Source organism: Polistes dominula, unplaced genomic scaffold (genome assembly GCF_049000335.1).
Source record: "Polistes dominula isolate Pdom_NZ unplaced genomic scaffold, Pdom_raw_medaka contig_21, whole genome shotgun sequence".
Classification (NCBI taxonomy): Eukaryota; Metazoa; Arthropoda; class Insecta; order Hymenoptera; family Vespidae; genus Polistes; species Polistes dominula.
In genome coordinates, this window is record NW_028301061.1 from 303,043 (window position 1) to 320,764 (window position 17,722).

At 33.1% G+C, this 17,722-nt stretch overlaps 4 protein-coding genes across 8 annotated transcripts in view; 1 reads left to right on the plus strand and 3 right to left on the minus strand.

Moving 5' to 3' along the window:
- The window catches only part of LOC107070367 (protein Fe65 homolog), a 71,486-nt gene extending 69,495 nt beyond the window's left edge, over window positions 1-1,991 (minus strand). The window contains exon 1 of the mRNA XM_089176057.1: window positions 1,534-1,991. The gene's annotated coding sequence lies outside the window, so the exon portion shown is untranslated. The remainder of the gene's footprint in view (window positions 1-1,533) is intronic.
- A 5,943-nt stretch (window positions 1,992-7,934) lies between these two features.
- LOC107070364 (OTU domain-containing protein 7B) lies at window positions 7,935-12,027 on the minus strand. Of its 3 annotated transcripts, XM_015328486.2 has the most exons (9): window positions 11,716-12,027; window positions 10,838-11,083; window positions 10,501-10,765; window positions 10,272-10,422; window positions 9,832-10,203; window positions 9,430-9,743; window positions 9,191-9,349; window positions 9,011-9,083; window positions 7,935-8,862 (listed from the first exon to the last, which is right to left on the minus strand). In XM_015328486.2, the coding sequence occupies exons 2-9, from the start codon at window positions 11,058-11,060 to the stop codon at window positions 8,761-8,763; spliced, it is 1,659 nt and encodes a 552-aa protein (XP_015183972.1). In that variant the 5' UTR covers window positions 11,061-11,083; window positions 11,716-12,027; the 3' UTR covers window positions 7,935-8,760. The 3 variants fall into 3 exon arrangements, with proteins under 3 accessions (XP_015183972.1, XP_015183975.1, XP_015183973.1); XM_015328489.2 differs by lacking the exon at window positions 9,011-9,083 and having other exon boundaries at window positions 9,274-9,349; XM_015328487.2 differs by lacking the exon at window positions 9,011-9,083 and having other exon boundaries at window positions 9,253-9,349.
- Window positions 12,028-12,223: 196 nt separating this feature from the next.
- On the plus strand, window positions 12,224-15,651 carry GCS2beta (glucosidase 2 subunit beta). The gene is made up of 2 exons (XM_015328490.2): window positions 12,224-13,641; window positions 13,734-15,651. The coding sequence occupies exons 1-2, from the start codon at window positions 12,732-12,734 to the stop codon at window positions 14,432-14,434; spliced, it is 1,611 nt and encodes a 536-aa protein (XP_015183976.2). The 5' UTR covers window positions 12,224-12,731; the 3' UTR covers window positions 14,435-15,651.
- The window catches only part of LOC107070363 (uncharacterized), a 37,245-nt gene continuing 35,170 nt past the window's right edge, over window positions 15,648-17,722 (minus strand). For all 3 annotated transcript variants that reach the window (XM_089176087.1, XM_015328478.2, XM_015328479.2), the window contains one exon: window positions 15,648-17,716. In XM_089176087.1, coding sequence (XP_089032213.1) covers window positions 17,300-17,716 — 417 coding nt within the window. In that variant the 3' untranslated portion in view covers window positions 15,648-17,299. The remainder of the gene's footprint in view (window positions 17,717-17,722) is intronic.

A 17,722-nucleotide genomic window follows, 5' to 3' on the forward strand; every position in this document is an offset into this window, starting at 1 on the left:
TAATGCACCTTAAGAGCGAGCGAGAGAAAGAGAGGGTAAAAAGAAAGGGTAGTTTTTGTAAGAGACACACGTTCGACGCGTCCAGAGAATGAAAGCTGCCCTGACTGAGATGGGAGAAAAGTAGGGGTAAAAAGAGGGAACGTTGGTCAAAGAGGAGCAAGAAAAGAAGGGTTGCTGTTTTGTTTCAGGTTTTTTTTTTCTTCCTCTCCATTTATCTATGTCTCTTTCGTTCTCAATCATTCATTCTTATGTGTAACGCTTTTGTTTTTTGCTAGGATTTTTGGACCATTAGATAATATCAATATGATTTTTAAAAATAATCATACTAATATTTATTTGAATTAAAAAAGAATGTGGTAGAAAACTTAAAAGTTAAAAATGACATTAACGTTATTATCTTCCCCTTACTTTAATTCGATAATTAATGTACGAAGACATAATAATATCCATTGGAATAAAAAAAGGATGCTCGTGGGTGATAGCGAAGAAAGAAAAGAAAAGAAAAGAAAAGAAAATGAAAGAAAAAGAAAAAGGGCGTATAAAACGTAAGGGAAAAAGTTAGGCGAACGTGTCTCTCTTGTATACAGGTTGAACCAAAAGTTTCTAGTTAATTTTTTTAAATCAACTATTCTTTTCTCAAGTGTATTTAAACAAATAATACTTTTCAAATCGTACAAAAATCGTCCTCTATGTTTGTAGTTTTGTAATCTGAAAATAAAATGATTCTGGAAGGTCTCAAAGTATTGTAATCGATATTGAAAATCATTTAGAAAAGTTTGAACCACCCTCTATACGTGCACTACTTACATACATGTCATCTACATGATCTTTAAATATGTATTAGGCGAACCAAATCGATCGTCAGATTGTCCTCGTCGTCGTCGTCGTCGTCGTCATCTTCGTCGTCTTCGTCGTCGTCGTCGTCGTCGTCGTCGTCAACATTTTATTACGATTTCCTTCACTATGAATTGAACTGGAACGACTGCAGGTATTTTCACGTATCGACCTACTCTAACTAGGCTACAGAAAATTTCTACGGATAGATACGTAAGCAGATTCAACACGAAAACTATATATATATATATACTATTTTGTATATACTCCATATTGAATAATTTATCAAATTTGTTACATCCTATTGTATGAAGAATAATAATTGAAAATTATTCAAACGCAATCTTGAAAATCAACCCAATTAAAATGTATAAGTACTCGGCCATAGTACATGCATCTAAGAACAAACTTTAATTATTATTATTGTAATAAAATTAGTGAAAAATAAAATAAACAAATATAAAGGAATTCAAAGTTTTGAAAGTTCGCTTGACTGTCAAATCTCGACATTCGATTGGTCAGCGCTCGAATGGGCGGGCCGCCGAGTTTCTATTACATTTGAATTTGGCTAGACGCTTCTCTTTCTTTCGAAATATTACGATCGATATAAATCGATGATCGATCATCGCGTCAATTCGCAATTACTTCGTTAATATTATTATCAAGATAATGTAATGAATTAAATTAATAAGTTCTTACTAGTGTGGTAAAAAGATCGATGATCCTCTTCTCCAGGTTATATCTTCTCACTGCAATTTCCAATAAGTAGACGACGAACAAGAAGAAGAAAAAAAGATAATCCTCTTTCTCTTTCTCTCTTTCTCTGTTCTTTAAATATTCTCTTTTCGTCACCACAAATAGTCGATTTTTATAATTAGGAAAAGAAAAAAAAGTAGAGGAAAGTAAGTTCTTTGATATTTAAAAAGAAAAGAAAAAAAACTAATGGAAAATATAGGAGAGTAATAAAGAAAGAAAGAGAGAAGGAAAGAGAGAAAGAGAGAGAGAGAGAAAAAATATGAAAAATGTGAAAAATGTAAAGAGGTGTGTGAGGGATATATTATATTCCGATGGCACACAACACGTCACACGGAGAGACGAAACGAAACGAAACGAAACGAAGGGAGCCGACACGACGAGGACGGACGCGCGCGTAGCGCCAGGACGAGGTTAGAAAAGCCTTGTGGAATATTGTCGAGAGAACGCGTCGTGTGTCACGTCTAGTTCCCCTCGAACGCGTCGCGGCGCTGCCAAGCGACAACGCTCCCACACTTATTCTCTCCCACTCCACTCCTCCTCTTCTCTCGCACGCTATTGGTCTAATAGTCTACTTGTTACTCCCCACCATTCGACTCAGGTACGACAATTCGATCTCTCGAACCCTATACCATTTATTTATTTTTTTTTTTATTACGATTATTCCTTTTACAAAGGATATTTTTTTTTTATCGATACCAAGTTATTTCAACAAAAAAAAAAAAAAAAAGAAATGGAAGTTGATGATACAAATCTTAGATCTCTAATTGGTTACAATTTAATTCAAATTGTAATAATCGAATTTGTTCGATTATCGAAATGATCAAACTTTTAATCCTTTAGGAAATTAGTTATAATAGATATGACAAGTAACTTTAAATGACTATAGCCACCTTAATAAAGTTCCTCCTTCCCGAGTTAATCTAATCTGAAAAGTTACAAACGATTAATTTTCTCTTCCTTTCTCAAGAAGAATTGAATAAAGTAGAATAACAAAAAGAAAAGAAAAGAAAAGAAAAGAAAAAGAAAAAGTAATCGATTAGATCTTTTTTTCTCTTTCATTATACAGCCGTCAAGGAGGCAAGCGATCAGAAAATTGGAAAGCTGGGTGTCTGGTACTCGTAAAGCGTTCTTCCGGATAATCGAAAGCTCGCCGATGATTATTATAGACAATAGGTTCAGGAAGCGTAACGAGAGCTGTGCGTACCTGTGTGCGAATATATATATATATATATATATGTCGTATAGTTCTTCCGTGTGTGCGTATTTCTCTGCTTTCCAAGAGGGAGAGAACATATGTTAGAGGTAGAAAAGTGAATCGTAGGGTCGTAGAGTCTCGACGACGAAGCTCTTGCCAAGATCGATACTGAAAGGAGGCTCGACCTTCTACTTAAATCGATAGATTTCCTGTTTATTTTTGACCGATCTTCCTCCACCCTCCCCCAAAAAAATGCTTACTCAATGAGATGACAGTCAAAATTATTTCTTTTCATTTTGAATGTTATACATTTTCATTGTTATAGGTAAAAATGAAATGTCAGAAAGCAAGGACGAGGAACGAGAGGACCGGTTGAGAAAATAAATAAGCCAGGAAAGACAGAAGCACAGTGCGTGGTCGTGGAAAGTGCTGGCTAATTACAAAAAACTAGGAGATCATTAAAACGGAGAGGGTTCTTATATCCTGGTATAATTTTCTCTAGCGTACCAACCAACCAACCACCACCACCACCACCACCAGGACCAGCAACGAGCACTCTCCCCTCAACACCACCCCGACAAACTTTTTGTCCTCAATTTTACGCTTTCGTCCGCCTCTCTTCACGTTTAATTCCATTTTAACCGATTGTCTTCCATCCGAATTACGCGTACATACGATTTAATACGTAGCTTTTAACGCAACTATTTTTCTTTCAAATACATAATAAAAATGATCGATGTAATTTACTTTAATGGTACAATCTAATTGTATGTTTAATATTTCAATTGCCTTTTCAAAAAACTACTGAAGTTCTAATTGAATTGGAAATTATTTAAAGTCCCGTAAAATTGGACAAATTAATAAGTACTTATTTTTTTGTTTAAATATTACAAAACTAGCGCAAAGTGCAAAAAAGGGTTCATTGAATTATGTATACAAGTATTGAAATCTAATATGAAATAAAGAATGGGAAAAAAAAATGGAAGACAAACAAAACGGGAGAAACTTTTTTTGGGTAGTACAATTCTCCCCGAGAATAATTTTGCGTACTGAACGAGAGAGAGAAAGAGAGAGAGAGAGAGAGAGAGAGAGAGACGAGCAGGAGAGCTTATTTATTAAACGCTCAGCAACATGCGCCTCTTTAAATCATGTGCATTCCCTCGAGCTACCCACGCCTCTCTAATATTTATTAATCTCGTTCGTGCTGACCGTTCTTGGACAGAAATGTACGATCATCCCCTCTCCATTTATTTCCTACCCCTTTCTATCTCTACTTTCATCTCTTTTTCGAAATATAATCATTTATATGCATACCCCTACATTTTATATTTTTTAATTATAGCGTTTTTGTTGTAAGAAAGATTTTTCAAAATCACTGCAATATCTTCTCACGTTTTTTTTTTATACAATACAATACAAAAGTTCTCTTCTGTAACACAAACATATAGTTTAGGGATGAGCGTATTAAAGGTGGGTGATGGTAATTTCACACATGACGTAACAACCCTCCGTACCTCTACTTTTCTACCGGAAGCAAATCAACCCTACGTCCTACAGCCTTTCTTCCTCTAACACATCTACAAATGTGCATGCGTTAAATTAAAAATACAATAGTTCAATGATAACACACCAGTATTGTTCTATTCGTTCTATTATCTACCCTGTGTTATTCCATTTCAGTGAAAATGACTCGCAGAATTTGTTCAATGTAATTTGCAGATGTAGAATATTTATTATCACTATCTACTTTTTGTGCATAGCAGTTGGTCAATGCTTTCAGAGCCTCTAGGCACTGCTAAAAGATTCAAATAGGTTTCTGCAGACAACCGACGAATTTCTTCTTCTCTCTCATCCTTCAAGATATTTAATATCCCTCCTTTTTCCCTTGCCCACCGTTCTAACCCCTTATTCCAAAAAAAAACCTGCAGAAAAAGAAAAAGGCAAAAATAAAAAAAGAAACCCCTAACATGGTGTGCAGAATTTCGTCTGAAGAAAAGTAAAAAATGTTAGCTAATGAAAAATGAAAATTTCATTCGTGTACGAATCCCTTATGATCCACCTACAAAAGGATTCTGTTATCGTTTTATCAACATCGATATCCTAGCATCGATCTTTGAATCATTCTGATAGGTGTGAAAATAAAAATAAAATAAAAATGGATGTGTGATGGAGAAATTATCTGGCTTTATCGACTAGCGAAGAATAGGAGGTGCTGGTGAAAGTCTAACGAGCCTTTTAGCGAAAATCTCGGTGAAAGGGCTTCCTTCAAAAAGGTTCATTCGATCTTGGCGACGCGACGCGGTGCGACGGCTACCGAATAATCCGAATAATGCGATTCTACCAGGGCAGAATTGGGAAATCGGTGGTAGTATTGGGTCGAAGCCAATCTAATGTGCCTCGACGGCTGACAATGGCGGCGTGGCAATGATTTCCGATGAGCAGATCGCCGAGAAAAAGAGGGGATACCGAGGGGATACCGAGGGGATACCGAAGGGGATACCGAAGGGGTGAACGTGCGCAATCGACGGATAGAGAGAAAAGGAAGATGAATAGGTCAACAGAAAAAGAGAAAAGAGAGAGAGAGAGAGAGAAACAAATATAAAGTTATATGTATATACACAAGGTAGACCAAAAGTATCTACCTGATTTTCCTTTTCTTTTTTTTTTTTTACAAACTTTTTCAGCTACTTTTAGTAAAATGCCAATCTTTCAAAAACTAACTCTCAGTTTTACAATCTGATGGAACAAATAATTCTACATAAATCTGGAAGAAGAATAATATATTTTTATAATCGCCTAGAAATTTTTCGACCATCCTGTATACGTAGACATGTGTGAGTATAGGTATGAGTGTGGGGATGTGTATATGTATATGTATATGTATATATATATATAGATATTCGGTATTTGCGGTTGGCCGCGCACGGATTGCAGCCGATTTCCCTCTTTCTACCCGATAATTTAGCGAACGGCCATTCAACCCTCGTTTCTCTTCTCTCTGTCCTTCCTAAACTCGGTATCTACCAGTTCTCTCGGCAGAGGGAATCGACCGGTGTAAAAAAAAAGACGGAAAAGGTGAGAGGGACAGGGTCTTCCTGAAAATCGTGCAATTTTTTACTGTTACTGTCTAGGCAATATCGGAAATGGTTGGGAATCAAGGGAAAGGTGAGAAAACTTCCAAGAGTTGTTCGTATCAATTTTCATTTTCTTTTCATACCCCATTAAGCTACTTTAAATAGTTTCTTTCTCTGTCTTCTTCTTCTTCTTCTTCTTCTTCTTCTTCTTCTTCTTCTTCTTTTTAAATGGTTTCACGAAAAGAGAGGAACATGGACAAGAAAAATCCCAATTTGTTTATGAAGAACATCGTTTTTGATTAACTAAACGTTGCACATATTTGTAAATTATCAATTTCCTGCTTAAAAAAAATCTACTAATTGAATATATTCCATGTAAACTATTTTTCTAACCGATGCACCAACAAACTCTAGCATGTATGCGTGTAAGAAGTTTATCGAGGGAAAAAGAAATAGAAAAAACTTTCTCTTTTTAGCAATTCTTTCTTGCCCTTTGGTACCTTTATCTTTGTTTAGCTGGCACCTCAGTGTCTGCCTGTTTGCTTCCCCAACGTTGCTCCCATTTTACCCCTGTGTTACTATCTCTTCACCCTTATAACAGAGTACGACCCTCTTTTTCCTCGGAATTTACTTTTCTCCAGTAACGAAGTTGACGTAAAAAAAAAAAGGAACCAAAAAAAAAATAGCAGAAGAATAGATAAAAGCGGGAGGAAGATAAATAGATACACATATATATATATATAAATTACTTGGACAAATTTCTAAAAGAAATTGCTAAGAAAAATGTAGATATAATTGTTCATTCTATAATCCTAATCATACTATTTAAAATGATCTGATGATTATTCTATCGAAATAATTTGAAGAAAAATAAAAATAAGAAAGATTGAAAAAGTCTGATAGCAATTTTTGATATTACTCCCAAGACAACCCTCGAATTTCTTTGGGTTTCATCAAAATTTCAAATCCATGCTAAAGGAAGGAAAATGTTTCGAAGAATTCGTCAGAATATTCTCACAAGTCCCCAAAGTACAGTAACTTCAAGCCCTCACAGAACCCCTTCTCACCTAGCATCCCGGGGAACCTTATGACCCGTGCAAAATGAATGCATCCCTCTTTTTTTCGAAGCAACCCTTAACCCGTCTAATACCTCAAACTCGATGCAGTTTATCCAAACGAATTTTTATTATCTTTTCTCTTTCGTTTTTTTCTGTTTTTTTTTTTTTTTAAAGAGAACTGTTCGATCTTATTTTGTCACTTAGATGCGTGTGTTGATATCAATAGAAGCTTGGAAAACATCCCCTAAATGTGGAAATGCGGTTACTATCCTTCCACCCTTATCCTTACAGCTTCACAACATCCACCCCAACACCCATCCTTCTATTACCACCCCTTTTCTCCCTTTTATCGTACTTACGTGTCTTAAACGAGGTTACAAACGACGAGAACGGTATTACAAGCCGCAAATTACGCTCAGTTCGTGACTAATAACATTCGCATGTGTGTGTGTGTGTGTGTGTGTGTATCTTTGTGTGTAAAAGAGAGAGAATTACAATTGTCTTTTATCAGAGAGACAAATAGAAATAGAATTAATTGATAATAAATTGGATGTGAATTGATTTAATTGAAACAAGAAATAAATAATAGAAAATATTGAATTAATTTTTTGATACTTTTATGCTATCCATAGAATATACTGTAAATATTGAGATATTAATTATTAATTTTTTAATAAACAATTATAAATTAAGATTTATATTACATGTATATATAAATGTACTTTTTATTTTTTTGTTTTTTATTCATATCTAAAAAAACAAAAATATATTGGAAAATCTGTATTTTTATTACCGACTGTAAAATATGTACCGTCATCTAGCGATACTTGCTATTACTTCACCTTACCGACTGGTAAAACATGTGCTGGCAACCGGCAGTACTAGCTCTTACTTCATTGTTACCGACCGATAAAAAATTGATTGCCATCTAACGGTAATAACGATTACTTTATTTTACCGATTATTTTTATCTTATCCTGACACACAAGTTTGTTTTTTCGATAACATTACACGATGTGTACAAAAATATTTCTTTATTTTACACACAATTTTACGATTTCAAACATCGATCACCGATCGATGATTACAATTTATTTATTCGCGATGAACGAAAAATCAATCGTTTACTATTATATAAGTATAATTATTTTGTATGTAATTATCATTATTATTATTATTATTATTATTATAGATAATTATTAAAAGCACGATTAATAAGTACAGAGCGTTGTAAACGAAATTGTTAGTATGTGGTCGTTGCAATATTAATTATATGTATATAAGATCCATTGTACTGATTCACTTTGAGTATTGTTAGTTAATTAGTCTCTTGAAATATAATATTTTTCATATTAATATTATGAACGACACAAAAAGGCACATGTACATATATACATGTAATGTGATGTTATTATTATTCAGCAGTATTTAAAAAATATAATCTCTTGAAACATTTCGTCTTTTATCTTTTCTTCTTTTTTTTTTTTTTGGTTTTGGCTACACGTAGTAATAAAGGCGTCTCTGATCGATAACGAACATCGAATCGGCTGTGATTATCTTTTTAATACATATTTGATATGCATCTTTAATTTAATGAATTAATGAGAATGTTAATAAATAAAAAGAGAGAGAGAGAGAGAGAGATAGAAAGACAGACAGAGAGAAAAAGAGAAAGTATTATATAGATGAATGAAAATGAAGGAAGATAAATATTTTTTTAGTTGATATATGGATTTATATGAATCCATATTAACGAAGAAATTAATCAGCACTCGGTGGTTTTATCGTGATTATTGTCATGCTTTGTTAGATAAAAAAAAAAAAACAAAAGAAAAATAAATGTTTAACGATAACGACGATTAGCCCAACATTGCGAACAATAATATTCATTTTCCGGTGAGCCAAAAAATTGGCAGTGTTCACTGCGACACTCCTTTACGCACGCCTAAAAAAATAAAAAATAAAAAACAATTTTTATAGATACGTTCATGATTTTCTTTTATCTTTTTTGTACATGTATAGAAAAATATTGAAATAAATATTAACTATACATATATATATATATATGTACGCTCTATTTTACAAAGACATACCCGCAAATTACTATTCCATGACCGTCGATCAGCCTTTTTTTCAGGCGATGTATGATCGTTATAGAATGTTGATCTACGAGAAAGATAGATAATCGATACACTACTATTCTCATCAACGAAACAAATCTATTTAATGTTTTACTACTCATTCACAATACGATTTGATTGTTATTAATGTACCTTGAAAGATAAAGCGTACGATCTTTATTTGGATGAGCTGGTAATAATTTGCTGACACTTGCATGACTACCATAATCACTCACAGCATAGAATTTGGATTTGCCAGCTCCATAATTCATTTCACAGCCTGTATCGTCTATTTGATGATCTTGAAGATATCTAGACGAATGAAAATTGTATAATTGAATGTCGAAAAAAAGATGAGAAAAGAAAAGAATTAGATAATATTAAGAATTTACCTAGCATGGGCACATTCGAGGTAGTTTTGTAACATCTGATCGACGTACTGATGGCGTCTACTTTTCATTTTAATACAGAATAATCCTTCGGTAGAATTACCGCCAGAAGAGGATGGAGGACTTTTCGGTCTTTTGGTCATGGACCAAAATTTCTTACTCATTGATCTTCCAATCGATCCAAATTGTTTCGCAACACCTAATAATTGTTTAGCTGTCTTGGACAGGGAACCATCTGTATCGGATAACCTGTCGATTTCTTCTGATGTAAAATTAACGTACTCGTAGTCCAAATAATCCCTTATTAATATCTCCATCTAGATATAAAAACAAAAGTGTGTAACCTATGTAAAAAAAAAAAAAAAAAAAAAAAAAAACATATATATTTCAGTTATGTATTATTACCGTGCTTTGCTCGCAAGCCAATAAATCACGCGATCCTTCAATCCAATCCCAATCAGGACCAGGATCTACAGCGAATAATACTGGCAATATTTGACCACTATCAGGATCAACCAGAGGTATACTAACTCCTTCATTACTGTCGTCCCCGATATCATTGTGTCCATGAACCGTAACGAGCGGTGAAAAGTGTGCAGAATGATATGCCAATAATAATGGAGTTCTATGACAATTCGATGGTGGTATTTCTAATGGAAGATATACTCCTCCAAATGGTATAGGTGCCAAAGCTACTCCCTCGGCATCTTTTAACATTGTTTCTGCTATTACTATTATAGGACGTCTTAAAACATGAGCCAACGCCAGTACATGTACCTGAATCAAATAGAAAGAACACTCAATAGAAAGAGTCATATAAATAATATAAATATAAATATTCTTACTTCTTCTAGACTTTGATAAGAAGTGGCTGTTTGATTCCTAAGTATTGGCGAAGCCATATCTACAATAGTTTGCCATTCGGATACCCATTCAGCTTCCGTGTAAGACAAACCTGCGGCAGCATTTAAACCCACCTGACGCCATTTCCATCTTCTGTATAAGATATAAATCTTGATTACTCATCAAGTTTCTATATACATATACAAACATAAATCTATATTTGTTACATACCTAAAAAGTGCATGTCGATATTCTCCCACGTTCAACGTATTATGCAAAACTTCTCTCAGCGTAAGTAATCTATCATGAAAACCCCACATACCAAGAGAAGCTGCATGAAGCAAACAATTGCCATCTCCCGAAGTTGCTAATGGCCAGAGAACTCTGTTACTTCCATTTTTGCCACCACACCACCAATTCAATCGTCCTGCTGCTTCCAATGAAGACAGACATCCTCCTTCTATCAAATCTTTCTCCAAAAATTGACGAAACGAATCTATCAAGAAAATTCATTGTAAAATATGACTATAATGTTCATCTAAAATTCATGTTAAGATTGGCATAGTACCTGGATACACGGACAAATCTGGCAAAGAAAATGTAAACTCGGGCATGTCCAAAGATCCCAAAGTTGCAAATTGAGAACGTGCATATGAAACTATGGCAGCATTTTCTGTCGCTCTAGAAATTCCTCTGGCCAATTTTTTCGTAGTACCACTACTACTTTCCAATGCATTATTCGACGTTGTTTCTTTCTCCAAGCCATCATACATGGATAACGCACCGCTCATAACACCTTTATTCCCCTACAATTCTGCATTTTAAACATTTCATTTATTACGTAACAATCTACATCTCAATCTGTCATAATTGTACAACATGGAAGCGGTTTATTTTTCTTAAAAATAAAACTGTGAAAAGCGAGTTTAGTTTTTTATAAATAGAGCTGTGCAGTTAGTAAACTTAGTTCATTAAAAGTGTAGTTAAGATAAAATGTTTAAATAAATTGATATAGATAATGTAAGCTTTGTCAAAATGACATGACATTAGATATATCATTAGTACAGGTGATTACAAACATATTTGCATATGTAGATGACACATGCTTGCATACATACAAAATATATATATATATATATACGTGTGTGTGTTTACAAAAATAGGACAAGGTTTTGGTCATCGCAGAGCGTTAATAAAAAGCCAGTCATAAATACACGTCCACATTCATACTCGAGGTATGTATACATGTGTTGCGTAGGCGTAACTTATTATTAAAATTAGTTATGAAAAAGGAAAACATAAATGCATCGTTGTAAATATATATATATATACATATTTCCTGTAAGTATTTGACAGCGGATGGTGCATGTAGAAGTGTGCAAGCGTAAATGTATATGTAACATAGGTAAGAAAAAAATGCATTTAAGTTTTCAATTAAAAGCTTACTTTGTCTCTTTCCCTCTGTCACGTACAATTGAATTAGTGCAGCGAACCGTGATGAATTCCTCTTATTACGTAGCTCACGGTTGGACGTCCCTTAACCAAAATTTGTCGACAATTTATCATATTTTTCCAGCGAATAATTTAACTGTGAAAATATACCGGGTAAAAGAAAGAAAAAGAAAAAAAAAAGATGGACGGATATAAAAGAAAGTAAAAGAAGGATGGGAATCAATCGAACTAATAATATATCAACAACACACTCGTCGTTTGTATTGTACGCGACGACGTAGCCTACTGAACGAAACTCTGTGAAAATACATGACGCAGAAGGGGGGTTAGGAAGAACCAACGGAAATTAAATATCGTCTGTCTGTTGCGCGCGGTAATCGTTCTGTAATTTTAAACCGGGATCACGTGGTACTTATTACGAGACTTACTATACGGGACGTAACAATTTATTTAAGCTTATCAAATTTATTTTACGTTCGCTTCATTCATATTAAAAGCTTACAGTAGCTTATCAAAGTAAGAATACTTTGACAATATATAATGAATTAGATAAAAGAACGTAATATATTATACGTTTACTGAATATTGATAAGAGTATTTTTGTAAGAACTTAAAGAAAAGATAGCGCTCGGTACGCATGACGTCCATCTTGATAACGAAGGTGGCGCTAAGTATGTCCAGTGTCCATCTTGATAAAAAACATGGCGCTCGGTACGCTCGTCGTCCATCTTGATTCGGGTTTCCCTTCTTATCTATATTTGCTTTTGTGATACCTATAATCCACGTATTATAGTGTGTGATTGGAGAAATATATGAAGTTATAAATGTGTGTGTATGTATATGTATGTATTAAGGTAGCCCTATTCTAACACGTAGTGTGCGTGATATTGGTTACACTTGAAAGAGACATACACTTCGGGCTTTACTTAAAAATAAGAAAATTGTTTGAGAGAGTGTGTGAGAGAGAAAGAGAGAAGAAGAAAGTTCTTTAAGAGCAACAGGTAAAAAGTATGTTGAAGAGGATGAAAGAATATTCTTTATGGTTATTGTTCTTGGTATGTATGAATTTTTTTGATACATTCGGCCACGTAACCGGCTCACAGGTCTCATACATTCGAGGTATACCGGTTTCAAAAAATACACTTTATGCACCCGATCGTGATTTTGAATGTCTCGATGGTAGCTTATTGATACCATTTCATTATGTCAATGACGATTATTGCGATTGCGGGGACGGTAGCGATGAACCTGGAACCTCGGCTTGCCAAAATGGTTCTTTTTATTGTAAAAATTTTGGTCACAAGCCTATTTACATACCATCTACCCGGGTGAATGACAACATTTGTGATTGTTGTGATGGTAGCGATGAGTATACTTCTACTAAACAATGTGTTAACAATTGTCATGATCTTGGTAGAGAAGCTAGATTAGAAGCACAAAAAGCTGAAGAATTACAAAGGGAAGGTAACAAGATACGTTTGGAAATGGTTGCCAAAGGTAAACAGATCAAGAGTGATACTCATGCTCATGTCATGAAATTATGGGTCGATTATGAAGAAGCTATAAAAGTTAAAAAAGAAAAAGAAATTTTGAAAACTCAAGCTGAGGAAAGAGAAAGCATAGCTTTGATGAAATACAAAGTGGACAAGCCCGAACAAGTTGCATCCAAAGAAACAACGGAGGAAGAAGAATTAAGACAATCTGAAGCTGAAGATTACTTTAAGATATTAGACTCTGATGGTAGCAATACAGTTACCATAGCAGAGTTACAAACTAGAGCTACCTTTGATAAAGATCGTGATGGAGCTGTATCCCAAGAGGAAGCTATGTTCTTTTTGAATAATCAGAAAGAAGTATCGTTGCAAGAATTTATAGAATCAGCTTGGGGTAATATCAAACCATTTGTCATGCTTGAACAAGGTTAGTCATCTTTTTATATTTATATATATATATCCTATTATTCACTATAACGATATATTTTCTTTTATTAATATTTATACTTTTATATGCAGGCATATTTAAACATCCAGAACACAAAATAGAAGAAAAAGAAGAAGAAGAAGAAGGGGAAGAAGAAGTTCAAGAAAAATTGGAAGAAGGACATGTCAAAGAGGAGGAACACGATACTATAGAAGAGGAAGAAGATTTAGGGGATGAGCATGAAAAAGAAGTTGAAGAACAAGAACCTGATGAGCAAGAACCTGAAGTACAGTATGATGAAGAGACTCAAGTATTCATAGACGAGGCAACAAGTGCACGCGAACGATACCAAGTAGCTGAGAAAACAGTTAATGATCTCCATTCCGAAATCAAACGATTGGAGGAAAAATTGGAACGTGATTATGGAAAGGAGGATGAATTTGTAACGTTAGATGGAGAGTGTTTTGATTATTCCGACTTAGAATACACATATTCCCTTTGTCTATTTGGTAAAGCATCGCAAAGATCAAAATCTGGTGGAAGTGATGTTAGTTTAGGATATTGGAGCGAATGGATAGGACAAGGTAACAAATATTCCAAAATAAAATATGACAAGGGTCTTACATGCTGGAATGGTCCAGCTCGTTCAACCATCGTTAATTTAAGTTGTGGCAAAGAAAATAAACTCATTTCTGTAACAGAACCAAGCCGTTGCGAATACGCAATGGAATTTGTCACGCCCGCTCTTTGCAATCCAAGTACAGAAAAACAAGATACACATGATGAATTGTAAATTCTTTTATCTTTTGGTATTTTTTTTTTTGTTTCTGAAAGTGTGTTCAATGGTGCACATACCCAGTATATTCGAAGCACATAATTTGTGAGTCTTGAAAATGAAGGACATGATTGCGAGAAGAGTTATATTATACGTTATTTTTTAATATCCACTTTTTGTTTCTTCTTTAATATAGTATTTGCAAGCATTAAACTCTACACAAAAAGCAAACAAGTTAAATCAATTAAAGAAGAACATGTTATACAGAACAATGGATTAGAATTTTAGAAATATTTAATTCCTATTATTATAGTAACGATGTACACTGGCATTTTCCAGCCGTCGTTGTTTCTTTAGTTAATTTATATTATAAGTCTTAATGAAATGGTGATAAGCATAACATATATATATCCTTTACTGTCAGGGAGAGATGCATAACAATTAATATCAAGACTTCTCAGTGAGAAGAATTTTGTTGATGCATTCGTCAAAACTCTAAGTTGAATAACAAGTATGATTGAGGCATGTTTCTTGCAATTATTCGTCCTTGTATCGGTGATTTTTCCACAGTGTTGGTTTGGCATCAAATAATAATAATAATAATATTAATAATATTAATAACATTAATGATAATAATGATATAAATGATATAAAAAAACGGGACTTTTATCAATTTGCAACATTTAAGATTTACATGCGATTGTATATATATATAATGGAGCATATATTATATATACGACAGATTCAACTTATTCGTAAAGCGTGAATTGTTGTGCTAAAAGATATTCTATATCACTAAACAAGCAAAAAAGAAACTGTTGTTATACATATGATCATTGCCAATATTATACAAATGTTACATTCCTCTTTTATACGTTTAAAGATTTCTACGAAGCGACCGGTATAATAAAATAAGATATATGATAATCATATTGTTTATAGAATTTTACTACAAAAGGATGTTTTTTTTTTTTAAATATTTTCAACTCGCGGAAAAAAAATTGATATTAAACTTTAATATTTCAATATATCTTTCCAATAATTTTTCTCTTTTTTAATTGTTGATTTTTATGTACCAAATTGCATTTTCCATCGTACATACGTAGAAATTTTCTGACGAGATCGAAGAGTATATACAAGCGAAGTATTTTGTAATTTTTTAAGTGTGCATCCCTATGGTGCATCAGTAAGCAGGTTCAATAAAGAGAAAAGAAAAACTTTGTTGTCAAACTATATTCATAATGGCAAACTTTATTTACATCCTCTTTACTTTTAATCAATCATCTCGTGATTTTAAATCCTTTTTATCGTCTCTTCCTTCATGTATTTCTTTGCAAAGTTTTTCGACTATTAAAACATACACATATTATCTATATTGAAACATCTTGATTTAAAAGTTTCTAACTAATTAGTTTAAGGCACTCGACAAATTCTAACAACGAGAAAACAATTATTAAATATGTTTTAAGATGATATGCACTTTCTTTTTTTTTTCTTTTTTTTTCATTCCTTACCATTTTCCAAAAAAAAGATTTTCAAAACCTCGTATGGTGGAATGTGTGTATCATATACCTGACGACGATTACGACGACAACGATGATGACGACGACGACGACGACGACAACGAGGATGATTATTAACGATGATTACTATTAACTTATGCCATTTATGTTTCACAATTGATAATAGTTAGTACATTCATTGTAATACGTTTTATCCTCATAATTATTTTTTGTTTTTGTTCTCTATTTTTTTCTTTTCCTTTTTTTATTTACACGACACGAAATAAAATATATGATATTTTATTATATATTCTCATATGCACAATTCTATTGAGAAGAGAATCGTTTATAAGAAAAAAAAAAATATATATATATATATGCTATACTACTGTACAACGACGCATACATTAATAAACTAAATCTTCTACGAATCTTCAAAAAAAAGCACGATGCAATTATATATATATATATATATATATTTTTTGTTGTTGTTCATTGGAATACAGGCACCGTGATTAATACTGTAACCAAGTGAAATTTTTCTTTTCAAAGAGGTTCGTCATCGGTGGTAGTGGTAGTAGTAGTGGTGGTGGTGATGGTGGTGGTGGTGGTGGTGGTGGTAATCAGAGAGGATGAACTTTGAATTAATAAAAGTTCATTGATAAAAGAATTTTTGAAGAACATTTTGTTTCTTTTTTCTTTTTTTTTTTTATATATATAGTTTTCTCCTTCTCTCTCTCTCCCTTTCTCTTAACAATATTATATCTTTCTCATTTGTTCATCTTTTCTTCACATTCTTTTTTCTATACACGAATAAAATATATTACGTCATTTCTTAGAGGACATAAATTCGTCTAATTATTATTTACAAATCATCAAACAGAGAATTAACTTCTTCTTCTTCTTCTTTACACTTTAACGCCTTCTTTCTAAGAAAGCGAATAGTGTATTTTATAATTCATGTGTTTATGTATATGTGTACGTATATAATATATATATATATATGTAAATATATATTTTACCGAATCGAAAAAAAGATTCATTGTATATATAAAAAAAAAAAAAAAATTATATATATATTTATCAAAAAGATATGGGGGGAATCGATTATCGGCCCATATAGAAAATGCATGATTAATAATATTTTATCCAGGCTAGAACGTCGTTGTTGTTATTATTTGTTTATATTTTTATATATATATTTATATAAAAAGAAAAAAAAATCAAATTGAAGAAAATATTCTCTCTCTCTCTCCCTCAAAAAGAAATCGACAAATCTAATGAACGAATTAATCCGATAATTTTACTCGAAGCGTGAAAATATGTTATTTACTTGGAATAAAAAAAAAAAAAGCATAAAAAAGAAATGAAGACAGAGAGTTCACTTTCCAAGTTTCTCAAACATTATAAGTTTCTCTTTGAAACTTTTAGTATCGGTTGAGACTTCCGATATATTTCCATTCAACATATTTTGAAGATCCTCGTCATTCTTGTTCGTCAAAAGATTATCAAAAATCATTTTGTTATCTTCCTGTTTGGCGACGGGCGAAGTCGGAGGGGAAGATTGTTTCTTCTTTGGATAAATAACTGGACTACGTTGATTGTTACCATTATCGGCCATGCGAGTAACTATAGTAATAGCTAATAGTTGATGAATATCTAGATTCTCCTTGGATTCGGATGACTGACGCCAATAGAATTTATCTGGCGATATCAATGATTTGGAATCCTCTGTACCATCCGCCATTGATGTTTGATCTGAATCTGTTGTTGTCATACTTCGGCTAGACCAAGAATCCTAAAA

What these genes read in the sequence shown, in the direction of transcription:
- LOC107070364 (XM_015328486.2), bottom strand. Translation starts at nt 11,060, where the DNA reads ATGAGCGGTGCGTTATCCATGTATGATGGCTTGGAGAAAGAAACAACG. An exon ending in TATCGACATGCACTTTTTAG is followed by an intron (nt 10,423 to 10,500) that starts GTATGTAACAAA and finishes TATCTTATACAG; the next exon opens with AAGATGGAAATGGCGTCAGG. An exon ending in CATGGAATAGTAATTTGCGG is followed by an intron (nt 8,863 to 9,010) that starts GTATGTCTTTGT and finishes TTATTTTTTTAG; the next exon opens with GCGTGCGTAAAGGAGTGTCG.
- GCS2beta (XM_015328490.2), top strand. Translation starts at nt 12,732, where the DNA reads ATGTTGAAGAGGATGAAAGAATATTCTTTATGGTTATTGTTCTTGGTA. An exon ending in ATTTGTCATGCTTGAACAAG is followed by an intron (nt 13,642 to 13,733) that starts GTTAGTCATCTT and finishes TTTTATATGCAG; the next exon opens with GCATATTTAAACATCCAGAA.